The sequence below is a fragment of the Puma concolor genome, chromosome B1 (assembly GCF_028749965.1).
Source record: "Puma concolor isolate L17-30 chromosome B1, mPumCon1.1.hap2, whole genome shotgun sequence".
Classification (NCBI taxonomy): Eukaryota; Metazoa; Chordata; class Mammalia; order Carnivora; family Felidae; genus Puma; species Puma concolor.
In genome coordinates, this window is record NC_141670.1 from 141,572,330 (window position 1) to 141,595,232 (window position 22,903).

General features: G+C 50.3%; 2 protein-coding genes and 1 long non-coding RNA gene across 7 annotated transcripts; 2 read left to right on the top strand and 1 right to left on the bottom strand.

Annotated features, from left to right (window-relative positions):
- Window positions 1-708: 708 nt before the first annotated feature.
- Window positions 709-21,138, bottom strand: PRDM8 (PR/SET domain 8). Of its 5 annotated transcripts, XM_086704770.1 has the most exons (7): window positions 20,787-21,138; window positions 20,134-20,231; window positions 8,424-8,674; window positions 7,281-7,417; window positions 4,724-4,944; window positions 3,493-3,724; window positions 709-3,085 (listed from the first exon to the last, which is right to left on the bottom strand). In XM_086704770.1, the coding sequence occupies exons 5-7, from the start codon at window positions 4,940-4,942 to the stop codon at window positions 1,470-1,472; spliced, it is 2,067 nt and encodes a 688-aa protein (XP_086560896.1). In that variant the 5' UTR covers window positions 4,943-4,944; window positions 7,281-7,417; window positions 8,424-8,674; window positions 20,134-20,231; window positions 20,787-21,138; the 3' UTR covers window positions 709-1,469. The 5 variants fall into 5 exon arrangements, with proteins under 5 accessions (XP_086560896.1, XP_086560899.1, XP_086560895.1 ...); XM_086704773.1 differs by having other exon boundaries at window positions 709-3,082; window positions 7,281-8,674; XM_086704769.1 differs by having other exon boundaries at window positions 7,281-8,674.
- On the top strand, window positions 3,772-6,790 carry LOC147581907 (uncharacterized). Its single transcript, XR_015250383.1, has 3 exons — window positions 3,772-3,982; window positions 5,521-5,709; window positions 6,381-6,790. It is a non-coding gene; the product is annotated as an uncharacterized LOC147581907 (long non-coding RNA).
- On the top strand, window positions 10,960-22,499 carry LOC147581908 (uncharacterized). Its single transcript, XM_086702968.1, has 5 exons — window positions 10,960-11,021; window positions 14,966-15,058; window positions 15,802-16,333; window positions 17,619-17,761; window positions 21,383-22,499. The coding sequence occupies exons 1-4, from the start codon at window positions 10,960-10,962 to the stop codon at window positions 17,628-17,630; spliced, it is 699 nt and encodes a 232-aa protein (XP_086559094.1). The 3' UTR covers window positions 17,631-17,761; window positions 21,383-22,499.
- Window positions 22,500-22,903: the final 404 nt, after the last annotated feature.

Consider the following 22,903-nt stretch of genomic DNA (forward strand, 5'->3'; position numbering starts at 1 on the left):
GACTTTTCATAAGAGGAAGAGCAGAAAGAGGAGGAGAATTCTCAGATTCCTCTGTATGGTAATTCTCCAGGACTGGTCCCCCCCCCACCCCCGCCCCCCCCCCCCCCCCGCAACTACCACCCCACAAAGGCTGTGCAGTGCAGCTGCTCAAGCCTTTAGAGGGAAAGCTGAGCCCCGCAATACATAGACTATCATGGTCATTTCACCTTGGTTTCTAAAGAAACTCCCCCATTGGGCCTCCTAATAGGTAGTGACAGAATGCTGAAGGATTCTAGAGGACAAGATACTTCTCCATGTAGGCATCACTTAGTAGAATTAAAGTGGCCCTTTCATCTGGCTTCTCTGATCCAGGCCTGAAAATTGTCTCTGGCCACTCGTGAAGATGCTAATTACCCTACTGCTGAAAAGAATGCTGACACCCCACTGACAGGCTAGCTTCATGGCAGACATCTTTGTCTAAATGATTTGTCCTTATATGAAGAAGACCACCACTTTCCAGCTAAAGATTTTCCCAACAATAATCAAGCTTTGTCTTCTCCCTTTTAGGCTCAGTATCGGCTTAGGGTGAATAAATATAAGTGGGACGGGATTAATTATCCCTCTTTTGCTATCACCTCCTCCTTCAGAGACTCAATGAAAATAGGTGGTCTCTACTCAAAGTGTAGCCCTGAGCTACAAAACAAGTATTTTAAAACACTTTCCAAATAATTGCTTTGAAGAAAATAGTCATTTATTGTCAAAGCATCCAACATACCTGGATAATCTATAAAGTTTAATAAATCTTTCCAGGGATAAAAGAAACACATAACTATTCAGACTCCATTTCACTGGCACAAAATTACACTTTGTATTAAAAGGAAATACATATTTACATAATGATGACATTCTTCATTGAAGTCCATAATCATTTCATGATACATGCACTTCCCCCTGGAAACTTAAATTGAATGGTGACCCCTTTTTATTTATTTTATTTTTTGTAAGAACACAAACTGTCATCAAGAAATGCAGAAAGCATCTCACCTTCCTCCTTTACTTTATATCTAAAATAAATTTTGCCCTTACATATAATTATTACATCTAAACCGTAAGTGCTTAATAATTTAAGTAGAAACGTATGACAAATGCATCAATATGTTGCAATATATGACATTTTTAAAAATGTACCTTTGTTTTTGGAAAGTGAAAATGCGTGCATTCAAAAGAAAACCCCTCGAACAACCCACCCAATCAAAAATCCACCATCCTGTCTTGTATGCGTGCGTGCGTGTGTGTGTCTGCGTGTATAATGCAGGTCTCGGGTAAACAGGTCAATGAGAAGGTTGGGGTGGCACGTGTATGTGTGTGTGTGTGTCTGTCTTTGGGTGCAGTGTTTCAGGTCACAAGGAGGTGGTGGATGTCCTCGCGTTTTTCCTGTAGGTGGCTTGACTGTGACTGTGCGCGCGTGGAAAGCTAGGGTCCTTTCTGTGTCAATTATGCGAGGTCATGTGCCTGGAGAGGTGGTGGCGCTCCCTGAAGGACTCATTGCAAATGGGGCACTTGAGTTTCTCCTCCCGCCGCCGCTTCACCAAGGGCTCCATCGCGTACTCCTTTTTGTGATGCGACCGCATGTGGTACACCAGGTCGGAGGTCATGCGGAAGGAGGCATTGCACTTGGCACACCAGTTCTGCGCGGGCAGACACAGCGAGGTGAAGGAAGGCGGCAGCAGCGTGAGCGCCGAGGGCAGCTGCAACTGCAGGGGCCCCGCGGCCGCCGCGGCCGCCGCCGCGGCGGCAGCGGAGCTCTTGGGCCAGAAGGCGGTGGCGTAGAGGAAGGGGTTCTGTTTGGGCAGGCCGCCGCCGCCACCGCTCGGCAGGGCCCCGCAACCTCCGTTCAGGTCCGCGGCCCCCTGGAGCTTCACGGCCAGAGGGTCGGAGGCGGCGGGGTAGAGTCTGGTGGGGCCCACGCCGTCGCCGGGGTGGCACGGCTCGAGCGCGCTCAGCTTCTGGCCCAGCACCAGCGGGGACAGCTGGGAGAAGGAGCGCGCCGGCTGCGAGAAGGCGCTCTTGCGCTCGTCCGACGCGGCGCCCTGGCCGCCGCCCGCTCCGCCGGAGGCCCCGGCGCCCGCGCCGCCGCCCGCCCCGTTGCCGCCCGCGCCGCCCAGCTGCGGCACCGAGGTGAAGGCGCTGCCCCGCGCCGGGCTGCCGCCCTCCAGCCGGCCGGGCAGCGGGCCCCCAGGCCGCGGGGCCAGCAGCTTGTCGGCGCCTGCCGGTGAAGCGGCCACGGGCGTGGAGGAGCCGCCGCCGCCGCCGCCGCCCGCGTCCTGGTCTTCGGCGGCCGCGCCCCCGCCGTCGGCGGCCGCGTCCTCCTGCAGACCGGCCGCTCGGGCCGCCTTCTTCACCTCCACGAAGGCGCTGCGCTTGGCCTCGCCCGTCTCGGGGCTGGGCGGCGCGAAGAGGCGGCCGTTCTCTTCCAGGCTGAAGTAGCTGCCCGAGGCGCGGTACTGCTGCGGGGTGCACACCAAGTCCTCCTTGGAGGCGGTCAGGGGCCGCTCGGCGAAGCGGCCCCGGCCCCCCGCCAGCCCCACGCCGCCGCCCCCCTCCGCCGCCTCCTCCGGGAATTTCCTCTTCCCCTTGCCGCCGCCTGTGGCGTTGCCGTCGGGACTCAGCTCCGCCTCCTGGTGGCCGCTGCCGCCGCCGCCGCTACCGAGGCCCCGGACGGGGGAGCAGCTGTTGCCTCCCCCCGAGTTTTCGAGCTCCCGGGCCAGGTTGTGAAAGTCCGTGGAGGGCTTGGCGCCGCCGCCGCCGCCTGCCGCGGGCTGGTTACTGCCCTCGGGGGAGGGGGCCGGGTAGTGGTGGATAGGTCCGGCTTTGCCGAACTTGGGGCCGGGGCCCAAGGGCGCTTCCTGTTGCTGCGGCTGCTGGTCTTTGCCACCGCCCCCGCCCCCGTGATCCTTGGTGCCCACGCCGCCGCCTTGCTCTTCTTGGGGGCTGGCATCAGCGCTGTGAAGTCTCTTGGGGCAGCGGAAGCGCAGATGCGCCACATAGGGGAACTCAAACTGGAAACGTTGGCTGCATTCCAGGCATGTGTAAGGGGACGACCCTGCTTAGTGAGAAAACACCACACACCCACGCACGCACACACACACACACACGTGCGCGCGCGCGCACACACACAGGCACACCACAGGATTACTAAGCATCGTCTCCAGACCGGTTTGCCATCACCCTTTTCACAAATCCACCTTCATCTCTCAGGACCTGAGTGCCTGAGAAAAGAGTATCCTGTCCGACCTGATCTAACTTTCCCTCCTGATTTGGGGCGCGGGGGAGGAGTGCAGTCATCAAGCCTAGTGTCCCCGATTCATCCTCACCTATCTGTCCCAGCTCGAAGTTTCCCTGCCCAGTCGCCCTAAGGGAGGAAAGACGCCAGTGCGCCCGAGGGAGCCCCCGCCTCTCCCTGCGTCTTCCCCGCTAGCGAAGGGCCCCGTCGCAGGTCGCGAGCCAACCTACCATTCATTTTGCTGTGGGATCTAGAGGGGCAGAGCAAGAGTAACTCAGTCAGTTCTTTCCCGTACCAAACTAGTAACTCCTCGTCTTTGGCAATCCTGCGGAGAGAGCGGTAAAACAGCTGTCCGTTTTTTATATAGGCTTCAAGGTTCTGTTCCTCTTTATCTCTGGCTGATTGGACGAGACGCAGCCACATGAGACCTTCCGAAGAACCATTTGCTGCTGAGGTGTCTACCTACAGTTTGGAAAAAAGAAAGAATACAAGGAGGTAGGGGATGGGGGTGGGGGGTGGGGGAGACTCCTGTGAGAGAATGAAGCCAGAGGAACCGGACCATTTCCTCTATGTTATTCTTTTCCAGAGAATTATCTGAGCTCAAGCTTAACCAAGACCCAGGTCGGCACCCATCTTCGTTTTTGTAACCAGGAGGCAAGATAACCGTCCTTTGAAACACTGTATCAATCATATAGATGAAACTGTAGTTTTCATATATTGGTGAGGAAATTTTTCCTTACAATTTAAATTAGTGTTAACCTCTTGAGAATGCACTTCTCAATTATCTCACATTACACAAGTGTGAGGGATTTTGTCTGTTTCTGGAAGTTAAAAAAGCAAGTTTAGATCTTAGAAATTATTCTGTGGCATTGATTCATCCTCCTAATTTTGCCTTAAACAATTAATAGTTTTTCTTTGGAAAGACAGAATGAGAGAGGAATTATATCTTGAAACTCATACAAATTTAATGCTGTTTTATTGTCCAGCCATTAACATCTTTATTAAATACAAATTCTGGGTACTAGCTAGCTTACTAGAAAGAGTAACATTTAGGAGAAAACTAGGCCTCCTAGGTTGGAACACAAATGCAGCCGATGCTTATAATAAAAGAACTTACAGAGAGTAGTTATTATGCAAACAGCTTCAACCCTGGTTGAAATCTGCCCCAAAGTTAAGGAAGTTGTGTTTATCACCAGGAAAGCCTAGGACTGAGGCAGCAATTTAGATATACCTGGTACTCCGAATCAAATTTTTGTCATTTATTCCAGAAATCAGTTGCCAATAATTTGAGTTTAATTTTTGTTTTTCTGTTTTTAATGTTTTGATCTGTTAAATAGGATGTCTCACATTATTTCACTTTCTACATTCAGAACCTATCTCAGATTGTCATTTGAATGATTCTTAGTCAGTTTTCAACAGGGCATTACCCTCATACCCTGTGCACCACTGGCCAAGACTTACCCGGAAGATATAGGGGACTGTTCTCTTGTCTGTGGACTTGAGCGCAATGAAAGCTATGCTGTCATACAGGGAAGTATGGCTCAGGATGCAGGGACCGAATATAGCATTCTCAGGGATGTCGCAGGTGGTGTAAACGCTGGTAAAAATATCTGTTAGACATTGCTGGACAGCCTTGGCATCTCCATCCCAGATGCCCCGCTGGATGCCTGAATCCTCCATCACTGGAGACAGATACACAGGACAAGGAAACAATTTATATTATTCCTTTTGCCTCTATGAATCCAGGCAGAACATTTCAACTCTTAGACAAAATTTTCTTGAATTTGCCTGATTTTTGCATAGCCTTTATTTCCAAAATAAAGCCAGTGGCAGATTAATCTGGAGCATTCTGAAAATGACAACTAAGGAGTACTTTCCTCTCCTTCCCACCCCTCACTCGCTTTTTAAAATAATTGGAAGAGTGGGAGCTCAGAGTGCACTGCTCTCCAGAAGGAAAACAGGGCTAGGAAAGAGAAATCGGGTTTTTGCATCAGTTCGGGGGAGGATGGGCCAGGATTTGGGACCAGATTAGGGGAGAACAATAGGATTTTTTCTTTTTTCTTTTTCTTCCTTCCTTCCTTTCTTTCTTTCTTTCTTCCTTTCTTCCTTTCTTCCTTTCTTTCTTTTTACTAGCATATAGTTTCCTGACTGAAAATAACTTTCACCCTTGGGAGAAAGCTCTTCTCCTCTCTTCTTGTTTATTGAACTGAGTGGCCAGGAGTTGATTTGTTTTGTTTTGTTTTGTTTTTCTTCCAAAGAGGGGAGCAGCCTTAGTGAGCAAGCAGAGACAGCCGAGCATGGCGAATGGATTTCAAGTGGAGTGTCTGGGCCACTGATTCTGTGTCAGCTAACCTTTCTCTGCAGCCTACAAGAGGGGACGTATGTCTGCTCATTACCATAATCCAACACTGTCCCTCCGAGGCTTTAATTAAAAGCAGCAAGCAGAGGTAATTATTTTTTTCTCGACATGCTTATTTATGGATGAGGGTGAATCCCAGTTACCTTGTTATACAAGGGGGTGGATTGAATTGCATGTACCTCATGAAGTAGCAGGTACAGGGCAGGCCTGAAGTGTCCCCTGGTTGAAATACTGTGTGTGCAGTGCCTGGTGAAATCTCCCTTCCCCAGATATGACCCTGTCTGGGCAAGAGGGGGCAGCCCCACTTGTGTAGACCTCTGTGGGCTCTCTGACTAATCCACAGCAATGTAGAGAGTAATGCCCTGATGGAAGGCTCTGTATTAAACTGTCATAAAGAGACATTTTCCTTCCTTGGCCACGGGACACCCTTCCAAAACTTGTCATTTTTAAACAAAAACAAAGCAGGAATTTAAATTTTAAACTGGCCTTGAACTAACTGCCTTCTTAACTCTGACTGATTAAAAGACTCCCCCAAGTTGGTTTTTCCCTAACAACGTCGAGATAGGCAATAATTTATGTATGCTTTGTATAATTTAAGTAGCAGGAAAAAGTAGACCTAATTCTTTTCCTGAGTAGCTGTTCATTATGGAATAATATTAGTAATGTCCATTTTTATCCTAATGTCTATTAACCAATTAATCTTGCAAATGTGATTACAAGGTAGAGCTTTTTTTTTTTTTTTTTTTTTTTCCTTTCCAGCTAACAGAGCATGAAACTTTGGTCAGCCTCTTTTTCCATTCACTCCGCTACATCCGGCAAATGTCAAGTATTGGGCTGTATCTGCCAGACAGAAATAAGAGAAAATATCCGTAAAGTAGAAACTTACTTTATCACAGCATCTATCTCTGGGCATCTTTTACCCCACACACGTAGCCTTTCTGACCTCTAACTGCAAATTTAAATACGTTAAAAAATAAAAAGCCTTCAGAACCTCTCATCTCCTTTTCAACGGAATCCTATTCTCTCCTTTTCAGTTTCCTCAATTCAGCGTTTTATGCCTCAATTTCTCTCCTCCTTTTAAAAGTCTCTTTCACACAAGCGTTTCATTGTGCCGGGAGGTCGCCCCGTCACTTCGGGCAACAGCAGGGACGCAATCATTAAAATGCAGTTCTACCTAACAATATGGTGAAAAGATCCTCGCTACGCCGCGCTAATAGGGGTTCGCGTCGCCGCGGCGGCCGCCACGAGCCTCGAGCCGGCCACAATAACCGCTGGGCGAGAGCCCGGGCTCGCCGGCCGGCGTGCGGTCGCCCGTGCACCCAGCCGCTCGGAGCTCCGCCGCCGGCTCCAGGCCCCGCGCTCAGCGTCCGGGGGGGAGGGTCCTCCCCAGAGCCCGCGGGGCTCGCGGAGCGCCCGCGGCTGCAGCCGGCCGCTCGCCCTCCCGATAGGCAGGCATTGTCTGGCGGCCGCGCGTTCCCCAGTCGCTCGCTTCTCCCGCAAAGTGCTCCCCACCCGCTCCTCCCTTTGTATAACCGTATTGCCGGGAGAGATCCCTTCTCTTCTGGTAGATGACGAGCCGGACGGCAAAATTTTCCACTCTCCCCTAGCAAACCTGCCTTCGTCCCCATCCCCCTCCCACATCAAAGCACGGACACTTACCAGGAATAAGGTCAGGAACGAATCGCCCAAATAAGGCCACCTGGAACCGGGAGAGGCAATCGAGTGCTTCTTTTGCCTATTGTATCAGTGCATTTCCATGTCAAGAGGTGTTGATATTGCTGTCTCGTAGGCTGTGCCTAAAGAGAGGAGAGAGAGAGAGAGATGGAGAGATGGGGTGAAAGAGATGAGGAGAGTAAGAGGGGTGAGAGCGAGAGAGCGAGAGCGAGACAGCGAGAGCGCGCGGAGAGAGTTGTACAGATGGACCCGATGCAGTGACTGACTGGCACGCAGACACACACTTTTTGTTTGCTGCACATAATCTGCCCAATGACGCGTGACAGCCCACGTCCCCTCCCTTTAACTCTTTGCTGGGCTGGGCGCTCCCTCCGGCGCCGCCTGCCTCGAAGCGGTCTCTCTGGCCTGCCTGCGCCCCGCAGGTCCTGAGCTCCCCAAGTGGCAAAGCCTCTCTGGGCGCAGCCTGGCCCGCATCCTCCTAAAGCTTCGGCCCTCTGGGACTGTGAGGAGGGGGAAATCAGTGTCGAGGTCAGAAAGGGGAGTACCAAAAGACCTGGAGCGGGCCTTTCTCCGTTTCTCTTGGCACTTGGAGAACCTCTGGCAGAGAGCTGGCCACCCAGCGCGCGCACGGACCCCGCGCGCCTTTCCCGAGTCTGAGTTTGGCGAAGGGGAGGAGGGTTACGGATTAGCCCCGCGGGATTCTCTGGCCACTGAGCCACCGCTGATTTGCGCAGCTAGTTGCCCGGGGGTGATAAAACGGCGCCAGCTCTCCCTTGGAGCGCTCACCGTACCATGCCCTTCCGAGCAAGATTCAGAAAGGATGCGCTTTGGTGAGAACTTGGCTCTGTCTCCCCCCGGATCCAGAGATGGGGTGAGGATGCTGGAGCGCGGACGCCACCAGATCGCAGCAGGGGACTTACTGGGGTCTTCTGGTCCCAGAACTCGAGTATCCGGGCCGGGGGAGAGGTGAGGGGGAGAAGGGTGGGAAGAATCCAGGTTACTAGGCTCAAGCAGTCCCAGCTCTTCCGCTGCCTGGCGAGCTCTTCGTTGTCCCCGAGGGGGTCCCATGTTGGGGGCGGCCCGTGTTCTAAGACCTCGGAGGGGGGTAGTCAAAGTAAAAATTATTACCGAGATGGGCTCCGGAGAGCAATTCACGTGCAGCCGGTGGTGGAAGAGCGGATGGAGTTGCCGCGGCCGTCTCGGGAGCCTCGTTTGTGCGCTAAGCCACTTAGAGGCGCTGGCTTGCCCCTTTAGTGCAGCAGCTGAAGCTAATGACTTGAGGACTTTAACAGCCTGAAAGTTGACTCCTTCCACAGGGGCCGCAACACATTTTCGCTGGGGATTCTCAGGGTTCTCTTTCACCTTTCAACTACCAAATCCTAAGGGAAGAAAGACCTTTAGTGTATAGACAGCTCCACTCTCTCAGCCCCACCCACAACACCACCAATTTGAAGGGGGGCAGTATGTTAGCTTTAGGATGAATCAGATTGTGTAGCCGGCTTAAGTGGACCGAACAGAACCACGACTTAGGAAGGACACAGCCTCGGTTTTTTTTTTTTTTTTTAATCCAGGCTGCAATAAGGTAAGTGGTTTGGGGGTTGTCAGAGAGTACCTTAAAAGGAAAGGGTGCATACAGTGTTTGACCCTCTCTCAACTTCGAGACCTCCCTCTGGCTCCCAGTGGGACAGCGAAGAACGTGCCCTTCCTCGCCGCACCCGCAGTCCAAGGAGGCCAGGGAAGGTTTTTGCCGAGGAGAAATAAAAATGTGGGAGTAATTTCCGACTACGTGAGTTCTCTTCTTAATGTCTATCTCCCCCCTACCCACCCACCGCCATTTCCACCCGGTCTTGGTTAGCCCCCTTCCCCGCCCCCCCCCCCCCCCACAAGTTCTGAGTTCTTCTGATCAGACCGGGCACCTGCCTCGGTGTAAACTGGGACTCCGGCAAAGAAGGGTTGCAAAAGCCCTATATATTAGGCAAAACCCTATACCTTAGGGAGGATGAGGGGAATTTCCAGGTTAGCTACTGAGTTTCAAAGCTTCTTAAACGGGAATTGTCTTTCATCTTAACCTATCATTTCTTTTATGCATGTATGAACACTTTTAAACATTGTGGCAAAGGGCAACTCTGACCAAAGCTCAATGTTGAGGGCTTTCACAAGTCCATATAAAAGAATCTGAGTGTTTTAGCCACTAGTTGTCTTATGACTGGATGCTTCATTCATATATCCTTTCTCTCTCTCTCTCTCTCTGCCTCTCTGTCAAGAAAGCATCTCTCCTTCCCCTATCACTTGTTTTAAAAAAGGGTGGAAGAATTAGAAATGTCAAAAAAAAATGCCTCAACATATGGAAGAAAACCTGCAGGGATGAAGAATAGTGGCCAGACACTTAAGTGAATTCAGAGAAAAAAAGGAAAAAGAAAGGGCAGGAGGGGCACAGATGTTAACAACAGCAAGTTAAGATAAAGAAGTAGCCAAAAGAGAGTTGTGGTCTCTTAGAGAGGTGTTCCAGCCTGACAAAGTGACAGAGTGTGTGTGTGTGTGTGTGTGTGTGTGTGTGTGTGTGTGTGTGCAGTGCCCAAGACCCTTATTCCATTAAACTGTTGATCAGAACACTCCTTGGAGCCTCCTTTTGCTGTTATGCAGAGTACAGAAAGTGTTCCTTTCCCAGGAAGAGTCATCTCTCCATTCAATTCCATTAAAAAAAATTCTCCTACATATTGTAAATATAAAAGCATCCACTTCAGTGTGTGGGCACTTAGATAACCTTAAACTCTAAGTGGAAAACATTTTTCTTTCCGTTGGCCTTTCTTTTCTTAAATATACAGGACACTTAGACTATGTCTCCTCTGAAGTTCTGAAACCTAAACTCCAGTTTGTATAAAAATTAAAAAAAAAATGCTTCTGACACTTAAGTTGGGTGTGGGGAGCTTGACTGTCCAAATCCCAAGCCAGAAAATAGCTAAGATTCTATATATCAGTGAGGGGAGAGATGTATTGAGAATCTGGTCATCAGATACTTGTTCTCAATTCCACTTTTCTGACCCCTAATTAAGATTTCCCCTACTGATTTCAAATTAAAATCCCCAAATAAAAGAATTTCTAACATTCTATGAATCCAACCAACTCTCTATCTTATGTATTGAATGACTGCTATAGCAAAAAACAACTATGGGTAAGATTAAGCTCAGCATTCCTACTTTGAGGGTTTTCCAGTATTTTAAGTGGTGCACATTTTGCCTGGTAATATAAATGGTCTTAATGACAATTATTAATAGGATGTAAAGAAAATGTAGAAATTACTTTTATTTCCCTAGAAATTTATGGGCTAAAATGGTGCATAAACTACTTTGAAATCACTCTGCGTTATTACTTCCTGGAATTCACTGATACTAAATGAAGGATTGAGGCATTTATTCAGTTGCAAACAGTATTATAAAAATGCATCTCAGTCAATAGTTTGATCTAATTCACATGGAACAATGGGTTTATATTTGGAGCTCTTTTCCCTGGGATTTTATTTCCAATTAAATAATTAGAGAGACAACAATGAAGAGTGAAGGTATGTTCACCTTGCTCTGCCTTAGCAAGGCTTCCTGCAATTATGGTACACACACACACACACGTAGACAACTGCAGTATTGTTTTGGAAGAGAAGGCTGGAGAGATGTTGATGAATGATTCCGGAGGTGGTGCCTTTTATGAACTAAGTGAGAGGGTGGAGAAAGTGTAAGAAAGGAAATCTGATTCTTAGAGAGTATTAGAATGGAAATGCCCTTTCTCCTCCCAGGGTAGAGAAATGGGGCCCCCAAATACCTCAACTTTAGTTGATAGGAGGCTGGTGAAGTCTCCAAGAATAACTCACTCAGGAGGAGTATTACCCTTTAAGAATGAAAGCACATTATTTTGCTTTCTCTCTTCCTTTCCAAGTCCTGGTCCATCCCCCTCTAATCCTATTTCCAAAGCACTACACCAGCAAGTTTCAGTAGCCAAAAAAAGAAAAAAAAAAAAAAAAAAAAAAGCAATTCATGCTGAGAGGGAAAATGCACTGGGAGACAAGAGGATGGTCAATGAAACAGACTGTGGAGACTTTTTCCTACACTTACTAATTTCACACAGGGAAGTCTCTGGATGAAGCTGTGAGTGTTGGGGGGAGGTACAGAATGGAACTTCATGGAGGGGTATTGCATTACACAGCCTTATCTTGGAGAATAAGAAATGTTCTAAGGGATAACTCAGAGATAAGAAGAGGCAGACTTGCTGACTGGGTAAAAGTTTACAGGGATGGGGGGCACTTTGTTTTGTATAAGTGTACATGGCAATCTTAGTTTGGGTCTATTCCTTGCCTAAGTACTATAGGTGGTTCATCAGGGATAAAGGAGTGAATGTTTGCCAGGCTGGTCCAGGGACAGCCAGACTCTCAAAGGATGGATAATTCTGTAGCCTGGGAGGAGGGACTCCAGTCTCTCAAGTTCAGAGATCATTACTCCTGACTCACATTTTTCTTGCTTCATCCTGTTTCTCAATACATGGTAGTTGTTTTTTAATGCTGCTGCTCTACTACAACTATTCTCATTATGATTATAACCTACCTTTCTCAAGCTTATAACTCTGAGGGATCTCAAGTTCTCCTTCCCCTTCTTTTGGGAGTTCAGCTCTGAGCTGGATAGTCTTTGAGGACTTTGTGTAATTCATTTCCTCTCCTGGATCTGAGTCCTAGTTAACTGGCTTACTAGCTTCTGAGTATGACTTTTAGCAGGGCTGGCAAACTGAGGTAATATTGGAGACAACTACCACAAATCTGAAATCAGTGCCTCATGCTCATCTGTGTGACTGTGACCTGTGAACCAAATCCAATATCCGGCATCTGACCCGTTAGGTTCTCCCAGCTTTTATACCACTCCCCATATAATATCTATAGAGCTGGCAAGGACTATCCCAGTTTTGTCAAATCTGTAGGTTACAATGTCCTTCCTAGACTCAGACACCACAGTGCTTGAATAGGTCTCAGCAGGAGGAGAAGGGTGGACAGAAGGAACTATAAGTAGGGCCACAGTCACCACTCCAAGCTTTCTCACTCCCTGATCCCAGCTGTCCAGGCAGACTGGGGACCAAGGGCTGTGGAGCAGTCTCAAATGGGAGAGAGCATCAGATTTTAAGAAGACTGACTCTAGGCCTTAGGAATGTCACCACGTTGAGAGGTCCTACATCAAATTTTCTTACACAGCCAGGAGAAGAGACATTATCCCAACACTCAGTACTTGAATCTCACCTCTTTATCTCTCTATTTTAGGCTGTGTATGATTCCTGAGTTAAAAAGACAGGTGCTGATAGACTTACACTGGGTTAATACTAGGAGAAATACCTAGCATCTGATCCCAGCTAGTTCTCTGAGGTATGGACTTTGATTTTAAATTGGGCTGCTGGGGGATGAGCAGCATAAACATTCCTCTCCTGGGAAGGGGGTCTAGGAAGAATGCACACATGCCCAGAACTTTCTAGCTTGGAATCTGTCCATGGCATACTTTCCTGAAGGCTAATGAGAGAGGCAGACATCTGATTTTCTCTGAGGAAAAGGGAGGCAAATAAAGGGGAAAAAACTGAAAAAGATTTGGGGGAATAGATATCAGTCAGTAACCACACAGCACCAAATCATATTGCTTTGCTAGAGCCTTGGAAATATAGTTTGATTTCTTCACAAACTATGCTCTCATACCTCCACTGCTCCCCTGGTCATATAACATATTGGGACTGTTTGACTGAAAACCATCTTTCATGATTTTGATTCAAGCATCATAGGCACTTAAAGACTACCAATGTAAGTCTTTCTTCAATTCTAATACTTGGAGAAGTGGTATCTCAGAGAATTCAAAGATCAACTTGCCACAAACAGCAATAACTGCATGACTACTATAAACAATACTGTAGATACATCACCAAATATTAGAAATAACATGCAAGGAGATTGAAAGTTATATTTGTTCTCTTGCTGATTGAAAGGCCAGTTCCCAGATTGATTTGATAGTCTTCTGGTAATATAATATAAACATAACCAAGATATAATTCATAATCTCTTCTAAAGTTTTGAGGAAAATTCATATTTTAAAAATAAATAATATCCAGAAATATCAAATAAATTATTCACAAAATCCTAAGAAAAATAGATATATTGAATATAAAGACCTGGATGTTGAGGTTTCCCAAAGGCCTAGAATTCAGTTTAGGTCTGAACAATTTTTATATCTAATCAGATATGGTTCTCTAGCATGTGTGTGTGTGTGTGTGTGTGTGTGTGTGTGTGTGTGTGTGTGTGTGTTTAATCTGGTTGGGAGTGAATATTGTTGAGGGTAGCAATTAAAAAACAACATTCAGGGGGCGCCTGGGTGGCGCAGTCGGTTAAGCGTCCGACTTCAGCCAGGTCACGATCTTGCGGTCCGGTCCGTGAGTTCGAGCCCCGCGTCAGGCTCTGGGCTGATGGCTCAGAGCCTGGAGCCTGTTTCCGATTCTCTGTCTCCCTCTCTCTCTGACCCTCCCCCGTTCATGCTCTGTCTCTCCCTGTCCCAAAAATAAATAAACGTTGAAAAAAAAATTAAAAAAAAAAAACATTCAGGACTATCATTTTTCTTGGCTCCAAGTTCACAAAGTAGGCGGTGCTCCTTGTTGTATGTTTTCACGTAGGATAGTTCTGGAGAAGATAGTTTGTGTGAAGTCATATAGAAGAGCAATTGTTCCGGGAGAAGCCAAATTGAATAGAGTTCTAAAGAATAGATTTCCCACGTATGGTTTTAGTATCTAGTACCTTGTGTGTGTGATCAGATGCCTCATAGCATTATCTACATTGGAGAATCAGTTTACCTGGGGTTCTAGGAAGTTAATGTCTCAGACAAGTGGGGATCATCTGAATGTGTGAAAATATCTTGGGGAAAGTCAATGTACTGAGAGTGTGGCTGGTTCCATGCTTTATGCCTGCTACACGCAGACAATTTCTGATGTCTGGAGTCCCTGGTGTCCATCTCTTAGTAAAGAGCACAGCGACAAAGCTGAGTGCAGAGAAGGCCAATGACAGACATGGGGTTCGATGTGGGCTAACAAGGTCACCCTGGGAGAGACTCAGAAGATTACCCTGACAGTATCATGAAGGGAAGACACGGCTCCCACTATGTTTGGGATGAGTCACCAAAGAGTATGGAGCCTCACACTAGACAGGACCTGAACAGAACAAGACTTGCCACCTTCAACAGGGGATCTCTCTTTTAGAAGCAGCTCACGTAAACCATGAACGTGAGGGAGGGGGTGGGAGGGAGAAGAGGCCACGAGGTGAGCTGGGTGTGCTCCAGACACGCCCTGGACTGAGCAGGGAGGAAGCGCCATGTTTTCCACAGTCTCCAGTCTCCTGCTGCCTCCTTGGAATTATTGCCAACCCTTGTCTCCTGCTAGGCGCCACTTGCCTCCCACTTGCCTCGCAGAAAGGCGTCCTGAGGGCTGGGCGTGAGGGAACAGCAATGCTCTTTTTACCACCACCCTCCTCCCAGCCCGCTTGGCACGTGCTTTGGTAGGCAGTGTCCGCGCCCGCCCCCCGCCATGCACCCACCCCCTTTCCAGAGGCACGGGTCTGCATTCTTATATATGCAGGGTTGCCGGTGACCTCTCTCAGCCTTGGTTTTCCTCCTCAGCAAACTAAATCTGCAAAGGGCTGCCTCCTGGGTCGCGGTGAGGACAGAAAACCAGGGCGAACGACTTTTGGAAAGCCAGTTTCTGAGCAGATGGTAAGGGATAACTTCCAAGAGCCGGGGTTAGTTTCATTTCAGTCTTGGACATCCCAGAGAGGTCGCAATACCTTTATTAGGGAGCATTCTTTTGACTCACAAGTCTGGAGAACTGACCCAAGAAGGACCAACAACTCAGGTTCAGGCCCCAGCTCCACTAGGGGAGCTAAACTCTCTGGGTTCGAATCCTGGCCCCTGACCCCGGGCAGATAATTTAACCGGTCTGTGCTTCAGGCCTCCATCTGAGAACCGAGAGTGGTAAAGGAAATTGTATTCATAAAGTTATCGAGAGGGGTGAGGTAATACTTAGCGAGTGCGGAGAAAAACACCTGGCGCATATTAAATACTTATTTCAGTGCGGGCTAATGCCACTGTTAGTAACACTGCCTGCGTTTCCTTTTTAAAAAATTTGGGACTTGTGCACCCGCTTTCAAAGCCACTCAGCGAAGGCTACAGGGATTCTCGAAGTTTCTAGGGAACCCGGAAGGAGGTACGGGAGGATAGAGGCAGGAAGAATCTGTTCAGGTATTCAGGGGTCGCTGCTACTGAAGGAAGGGCCCGAATGTTCCAAGCAGGGGCGGCAGTCCCCATTCCCTCCTCCCCTTTACGGAAGAGGCAGCACTTTTGTGCCAGGAGGCCGATTAGACTTCCATCCCTCAGTCGTCAGGGGGTCCTTTCGTTAGAACTGATAGCGGCGCCACGTTAGAAACGCAGGGAAGTGAGGGCAGCAAAGGCTGAGGCAGTTCGACCCCGCACGTAGGACAAGCAGCACGGGATGCCTCGCGGATTAACTCAAGAGCTGCAGCCAGAAAGCCAAAGTGTGGGTGGGCAGAGAAGCCCGGGGCACCACGCCGCCGGTCTGATCGGGGCCCAGGGCCTCTGAGCGACGCTGCCCCTTCTCTGCCTCGAAGGGCGGCGGCTCAGCAGCGGGCGAGCTCTGGAGCGTGCAGGGCAGCCGCGGCTCTCCCCTCCACACCCAAGTCTGGGGAGCGAGGTGGGCCGCTGCCCGGGGGACTTCGAGCACAGCGAGTTCTCTCACTCCCACTGCCTCTGGCCCCGCCCCGGACGCCCGCACGCGGGCTGCGCGCGGAGCATTATGGGCCGCAAGGCCGACGGAGCCCCTGTCGGGGCCGGGGCTGCGGTGCTGAGCTTCCTCCCCGGGCCGCCCGCCGCTTTCGCGCAGCCGCGGCCCGGAGCAGGCGCGTTGTCCGCCCCCACGCCTGTAGCCTCGAGCTCTGGGAAATCTCCCGCCCAGGCCGGGGCCCGGTGACAGAGGTCAGTTGCGGGCTCCTTATTGCTCTTTCTTGTGAAGGATCCCAGGGGTGGTGGTTAAGAGCTCCAAATTTGGCTTCCTAAACACTTTTACTAGGAATCTGCTAGCTCTGTGTCTTTGAGCGAATCACCTAACCTCTCTGAATTTGAGTGCCCGCATTTGGAAAGTAGCAAAAACAACATTTATCTCACAGGGTGGCAAGAGGAAGCCGGGGTTCAGATCCCAGCTGGACTTCTTGCTCGGGCTAGTTAGCCTCTCTGTGCGTCTGTTTCCTGTGAAGGAAGGGGATCTGTGAACTAGAGAGAATAGCGTTTGACTCAGAGGGTTATAATTAAATGTGATAAGCCTGGCAGAGCATTCGGCCTAGCATGCAGCAGGAGCCCAAACAGTTAATTACTTCAAGTATCTCAGTGCTTGCCACTTTGAAATCTAGATAAATGTAATTTTTAAATCTTGCTTTTCCTGCTTCACTTTCCCTTATTTTCAGAGAGAAACAGTGCACAAAGGTGTGTGTGGGTATTTGGGGTGATAGTACCCACAGAATTGGGAAGAATTAGCTTGTGGCTGGAAGCTGCATGCCTTTCCTTCCTCCTAGCTTCTCCTCTTCAGTTTCTAGGGACAAGGTAAAATAATAGGAAAGGCAGAGAAAAGGAGCTTGGAACACGAAAGATTCTCAACAAACGTTTCTTGAGTAGAAAATGTCGTTTCAAATGTTAAGAAGATAAGGGGTCTGATGTGGAATGGGAGACCCACGATTGGACGTGGCTTCCATGTCTCTGTGCCCAACTGCCAGTAGGCAAGTTGGGAGCATTTCTGTCTTTAGTCATGGCCCCTGGGAGGGGGAGACCTAAAGGAGGGGTAGAAGACAGGGTGGCACTGCTCTAGGGAACAGGTTTGGGGGGCAAGAGGAGTAAAGGTGCAGCCTACTGCATACGGAGAAGGGCTGCATTCCTGCAACAGACAGAGAGCATACCTGACTCAAGAGAGGTAAAACTCAGGTGAGGGGAAGAAAAGAGAAAAGACGCACGGGTCAGTCATCCTGGGGTGCGTTAGACCTTCAGCGGAGTGTTGGAATCTCTATATTCCCCAAAGCTTGAAAATTCGAGGAGGAGCCCCAAAACTGTCATTCCCAGACATCCCTTAATCATCCTCGCAGCTCAGACCCTTTCAGAGTGGGGAGCATACCTACATCACCATATGCCTCATCAGGGCCCCACTCCTTCAATACCAGTGACCTCCTCTGATTTTTCGGATGGGAGCACTTACATCCTTTTTTGTTCCCTATAGAGAATAGCATAATGGAGGATGATGTTTTACCCAGGAACTAACAGGACGTCCGGGAAAACCTGGCCCCAGACAGCGTTCAAGACCATTCCCTTCTGCTTTTTTCCTGAGGGCAGAGAATGCTGATGCAGCAACAGTCACCTAAGGTATTTCATAACCTTCTGGCTCTTAGTCTCCTCTCCTCTCAGACTGACTAAGAAGTGATGTTAGCGGAAAAGAGAATACAATAAAATAAAACCAATTCCTCGGTGTTTTGACCCCCCCTCCCACCACCAGCAAAGGAGACAACTGGTGAGAAGGAGCCACAACTTGGAAAAGATTTATTTTTCCTGGCCATAAATCTCACCACCCTTGTTCCTCTGCCCAGCGAAGCATGATAAAGTCCTTTTCCATAAAGTATTCAGTATTAGAGCCACAAAGCTCCCCCAATCAGTAGCCATCTGCTTCTACCATAACTGCTGCTCCCGAAGCAGGGAAAGCAGCAGCAGAGAAAGGGCACCACTGTTAGGCTGCTGGACAAATGAGGAGACTGAATAGCTTTGGTTTTCCTTGTGTATCTGTATCTATAGAGACAGGAGAAGAAAGGCCGCATTATATTGATACAACAATTGTAAAACAAAACACGGAAGAGGCATCTAAAGGGCAGTATCGCATGCATCAGGGGTCCCCAGATAAAAGGGGAGCTAACAGATTTATAGAAACCTTTAATTGGTTTTCAATTGAAAGCTAAAGAGGCTGGGGCGAAGCTGTGAAGAGTGGCAAAGTGCCCTCCTTCAGCCGTCTGGGAGGCGTGATCGATTTCATGGAGGGAGAAAAGAATAAGGAACCGTCCTGCGCCTCTGCGAGAGCAGGGAGCCATGCCGTGTTACAAGCTTTTCTCTTTGGCTAGGGAGTTATATGATCATAAGAACAGAGTCTCTCAGTCTCTCTTTTTCTTCCTCCCCCTCCCTTCCACCTTCCCTTCCTCTCACTTTCCTTCAGACTGGCAGACAAGTGGAGAGGGAAGGAAAGGATGCACAAGTAAATCTATTGATCTTCAGAAGAAATAGATCCCAGCCTAAAAACACCCAGCTTTAAATCTGTTCATCTGCCAGGAGGGAGGCCCCTTTGACAGGAATAGGAATCCCACCCTCACCCCACCCAAATCCTCTCCTCTCTCTTTTTCTAGACTCAAACAGGAAAAGCAAAAAATCTCAGGAGACTCTCCACTGCGGTAGTACAGTGAGAAGTCTTTGCTTGTGCCCACTGGGGTTATTTCAGAGCAGACGCTCCACTCAGCCCGCCATGAGCGCCTTAACCCCTTCCGGCCACAGCCCATCGCGGCTCCAACCGGCTCGGTTGGCAGTGCCCCACCCACACAGTACCCCCCACCCAACCGTCTGTCCATCCGTCTGTCCCTACGCCTGATTTATTGACCCGACCCTCGTTATCTTCTTCGATTTCCTAATTAATCGCAGATAAAAGGCAATGGTGCAAATTACAATGATGAAGGGCTGGAAGATGGTTTTGATCAAAATGGGAGAAGGGAGATATGATTAATTGGACATGAGAATGAAATCTCAAGTGCGAGGAACAGGCCTCAGGGGGTCAAACCCTGACCCCTGAATGTTGTGGGTGAGCCCTTCTGCCTGCTTTAGCGCCTTCATGAGGAGGTAGTCCCTCAGATTAGGTCACTTGGGTCCCCAGCCTGTGGAGGAGAGAGAACTGGGGTTCCTCTGGGGCTTCCAAACTCTCTAGGTGCCTGCTGCCCAGCCCACTCTCCCCCCTCCCCGGACATACTCTGCTGCTGCCCCTGCAGAATTTCGGGATCCCTGGCCAGTGATTCCACTGTCCAACAGGTACGCCTTTTGGCTGAAGTGCACCCCGTTATTGCATAAATGCCTGGCAAGTCTCTCACAGTTTTCCTGTCTTTGAACATTCCTCTAGTGAGTGGGGCTAACTCTTTGTGAAACTGCAGGAAAACAAGTCTAGTAGGTCAGAGATTGTATTTGTTCGTGTAAGGGATTAATAGAGCCCCTTTCTGATGCTGCTTTCCAGAATTACATTCGGGATTAAAAAGCAGACACGGCACGGGCACACATTTTGCATTCACTGGTGGTTGTGATTAATGTTTCCGAGGGGATTTGTGCTGGGAGCTTACGGAACGTGCTCTCGGGGGTCTAATGCCCATCGGCCGCGGCGCCGGGGTGAGAGGAGGGTCTGCGGGCACGCGCCAGAGCACGGGGGATTAGAGAGGACCTCAGATGGGCACAGACGCCCGGTGCGGTGGCCTTTTAGTGCCGCCCCGGCACCCGGCAAAACTGCTTAGGAGGAGGAAGCTGTGAGAACTGTCCCAGGGGACGGACTTGGGGTTTTTAGGGATATGTGTAAAGGGAAGATGCCCTCGAGTGGCCTGACTTTTGGGTGGGAGAAAGGGGCTCAGTACCAAGCCTCTGAACTTCATACATCCGTCCTGTGAGAGGAGTTCGTCCCCCACTCCCGGTTCAGGGGAAGCGCTGCTCCCGGACGCGTCACTCACCGGCAAATAAAGAGTCGCCCGGCCCTGGCCCGCGAGAGAATGACCTCAACCCCTGCCGCCAGTCTCAGGGCTGCTGTGTCGGGCACTCAGAGGAGCATCTGTGGAGAGGAGCCGGAGTCTAGGCTTGAAATGCATCCCCTTCCCCAGCATCCCCCCCGCAGGCTGCCAAACCCTTCCCCAAGCGTGTGCAGGGACGAAGGAAGGAGAGGAAAGTTCCAGAATGGAAGGAGGGACACGGAGGGTAGGAACGGAACCTGGCAGGCAAAGTAAAAAGAGAAGCAAATTGGAAGCGAGAGAGGGTGGTAGGAAGAAGAGGAGAAAATGGGGAAGGGGGCGGCCGCAGCTGCTGGACATTACCGCTCTCCGGCAGAAGGGGGCACTCCGCCCGCCGAGACAGCCTCCCACTGGGCTGCGGCGGGATCCCCAGCAAAGCCCGCCCTCCAGCCCCGGCTCAGGGGAGTTGGGCGCCCCCTCCTGGCAGCTGCACGGTCGCTCCCCGCGGTCTTGCGGGTGCTCGGGTCCAGCTACTGCTCCGCCAGGACTGGGAGGTGGTGCGCGGAGGAAGGCCAGGGACGGAGAGTGGGTGTGAGGGCGCCACGAGAGTGGCCCGGCTTTCCCGTCTTTTCCTGCCCCCTCCGCCGCGGCTTCCTCACCTGGGGCCTGCAAAGCTGCTTCCCCGTGAGCGCGGCTCCCGCGTGCCCCTCCGCGGCGGGGCTCCCGTCCCAATCAGAGCCTGTGCAGGAGCCTGCCCTTCTCTCAAAGCAGTCCATCCTGGTCTCTGCCGCAGCAGCTGGGAGGGAGGGAGGGAGCGACCGCCGGCTGCTGCTGGGCGGCGTCTGGGGGCCTCGAGCCCGACGCGAGGAGCCGCCATCTGGAGCCTCGGCAGCGGGAGGGGTGCGGGTGCGAGGGAAGGGGCCTGGCGGCCGGGGCTCGGGCGCAGGCGGGCAAAGGACGGGAGTCTGCGGCGCAGGAGCGGCCTGAGTGCTTGCGTGTGTGGCGGAGAAGGAGAGGCCTGCCCCTGCCATGGCCCCCGAATTTCGGGGCGGTTTCGATTGGCAGGTCTAGCGAAAGCGGGGGACCCAGTAGGCAGTTCCTCCGATCCCCGTTCCCAGCCGTTTCCCCCAGGACAGGAGTGTGGAGAGCTGGGCGGGGTGGGGGTGGGTGGGGTGGGGAGCCAAAACACACCCGCTGTCCGTCAGAAGTGTTTTTCTCATTTCCCTTCCTTCCCACTTTGTTCATCCCACTTTAGGAAACATTCCTCTCCAAAGGCATGGATTTTTGGACACCTACACATTGAGACAACTACTCAGCCAGGACGTGGGATAGTCACTGATAGGATATCACCCTTGGGGACAAATACACTCTAGTTTCCAGTGGACGGTGGAAGAGGAAGGGGATGAGGTGAAGAAAACTCTTCTTGGACATTTAGCATAGGGAAGGAGAGAATGGGGGAGGGGTAGGAAGTGTGGTTCCTCCCCTTTCATTTCAGATCCTTCCAGTGTTTTTATATCTTCAACTTAAAAACAATTCCCGAGTTTGAATGGGAGAGGCGAGCAAACTCAAGGAAGGAAAAAGATGTGATGAGTATAGGAGAGAGCCAAGGGATCTGTTCAGGGAACTCCAGCTCTCCAGAGATGCCCTCAGCCATAGGTTTTAGCCTAGTGTAAGGGGAGCTGATTGGGTACATCTGCTGTGGCGGGAGATCTGAATTAAAAAAAAAAAAAAAAAAAAAGACTCCATGGCATTAAAACATTAAAATATACTCCCCTCCCCCAGCTGTCTCCTGTCCGGCAGAATGGCATTATGTAAAAGATCTGGCATGTCACCCAGTGGCACATCTGGTAGGTGTAGATGGCATTCATTAGCACAGGGCTTCTACTCTGCAGCATGCCAAAGCCCTGACAGAGATACCCGCTGCCAATCATTCATTCGCTGCCAATCCCTGAGCGCGGCCGGGCGGGATGGCTCCCTTCCACCCTGGCACCAGGACTGGAGGAAACAATGTGTTGAGATATGAAGAGATGAAAGCGGAGCTGAGGATGCAAGGCACCCAACAGATGTATCCCGTGAGGAGATAACGGTGCGAAGAGTCATTTAGCAAGGAAGCATATGCAGGATCTCAGGAGGGAGGCTCGGGCAGGGGTCTGCCTGACTAGGACTGAGCGGAGGGAGGGGCCGGGGAACCCCTTCAGAAACCTCAAAGTTGAAGTTTCTTCTCTGAATACAAAGACCACCCCCCAATCCTAACTGTGAGACCCTCTCCCCATCCTGTGTGTACTCTGTTCATCTAACCAGCTCTGAAAAGATGAACTCAGTCCTCCCTAAGGCTTTTGGTTACCAACATAAAGAGAACCTTTAAAACCTGCTGTTTTTTTTTTTTTTTTCAACATTTATTTATTTTTGGGACAGAGGGAGACAGAGCATGAACGGGGGAGGGGCAGAGAGAGAGGTAGACACAGAATCGGAAACAGGCTCCAGGCTCTGAGCCATCAGCCCAGAGCCTGACGCGGGGCTCGAACTCATGGACCGCGAGATCGTGACCTGGCTGAAGTCGGACGCTTAACCGACTGCGCCACCCAGGCGCCCCAAAACCTGCTGTTTTTAATGTTGCACCATTCTCTTTGCCTTGTAATTTGAGAGGGGAGGGAAGCTGTCAGGCTGTCTACTGAATTTTAAAACATATAGTGTGTTGGGGGGCACCTGGGTGGCTCAGTCGGTTAAGCATCTGACTTCAGGTCATGTCTCTCAGTCTGTGAGTTTAAGCCCCACG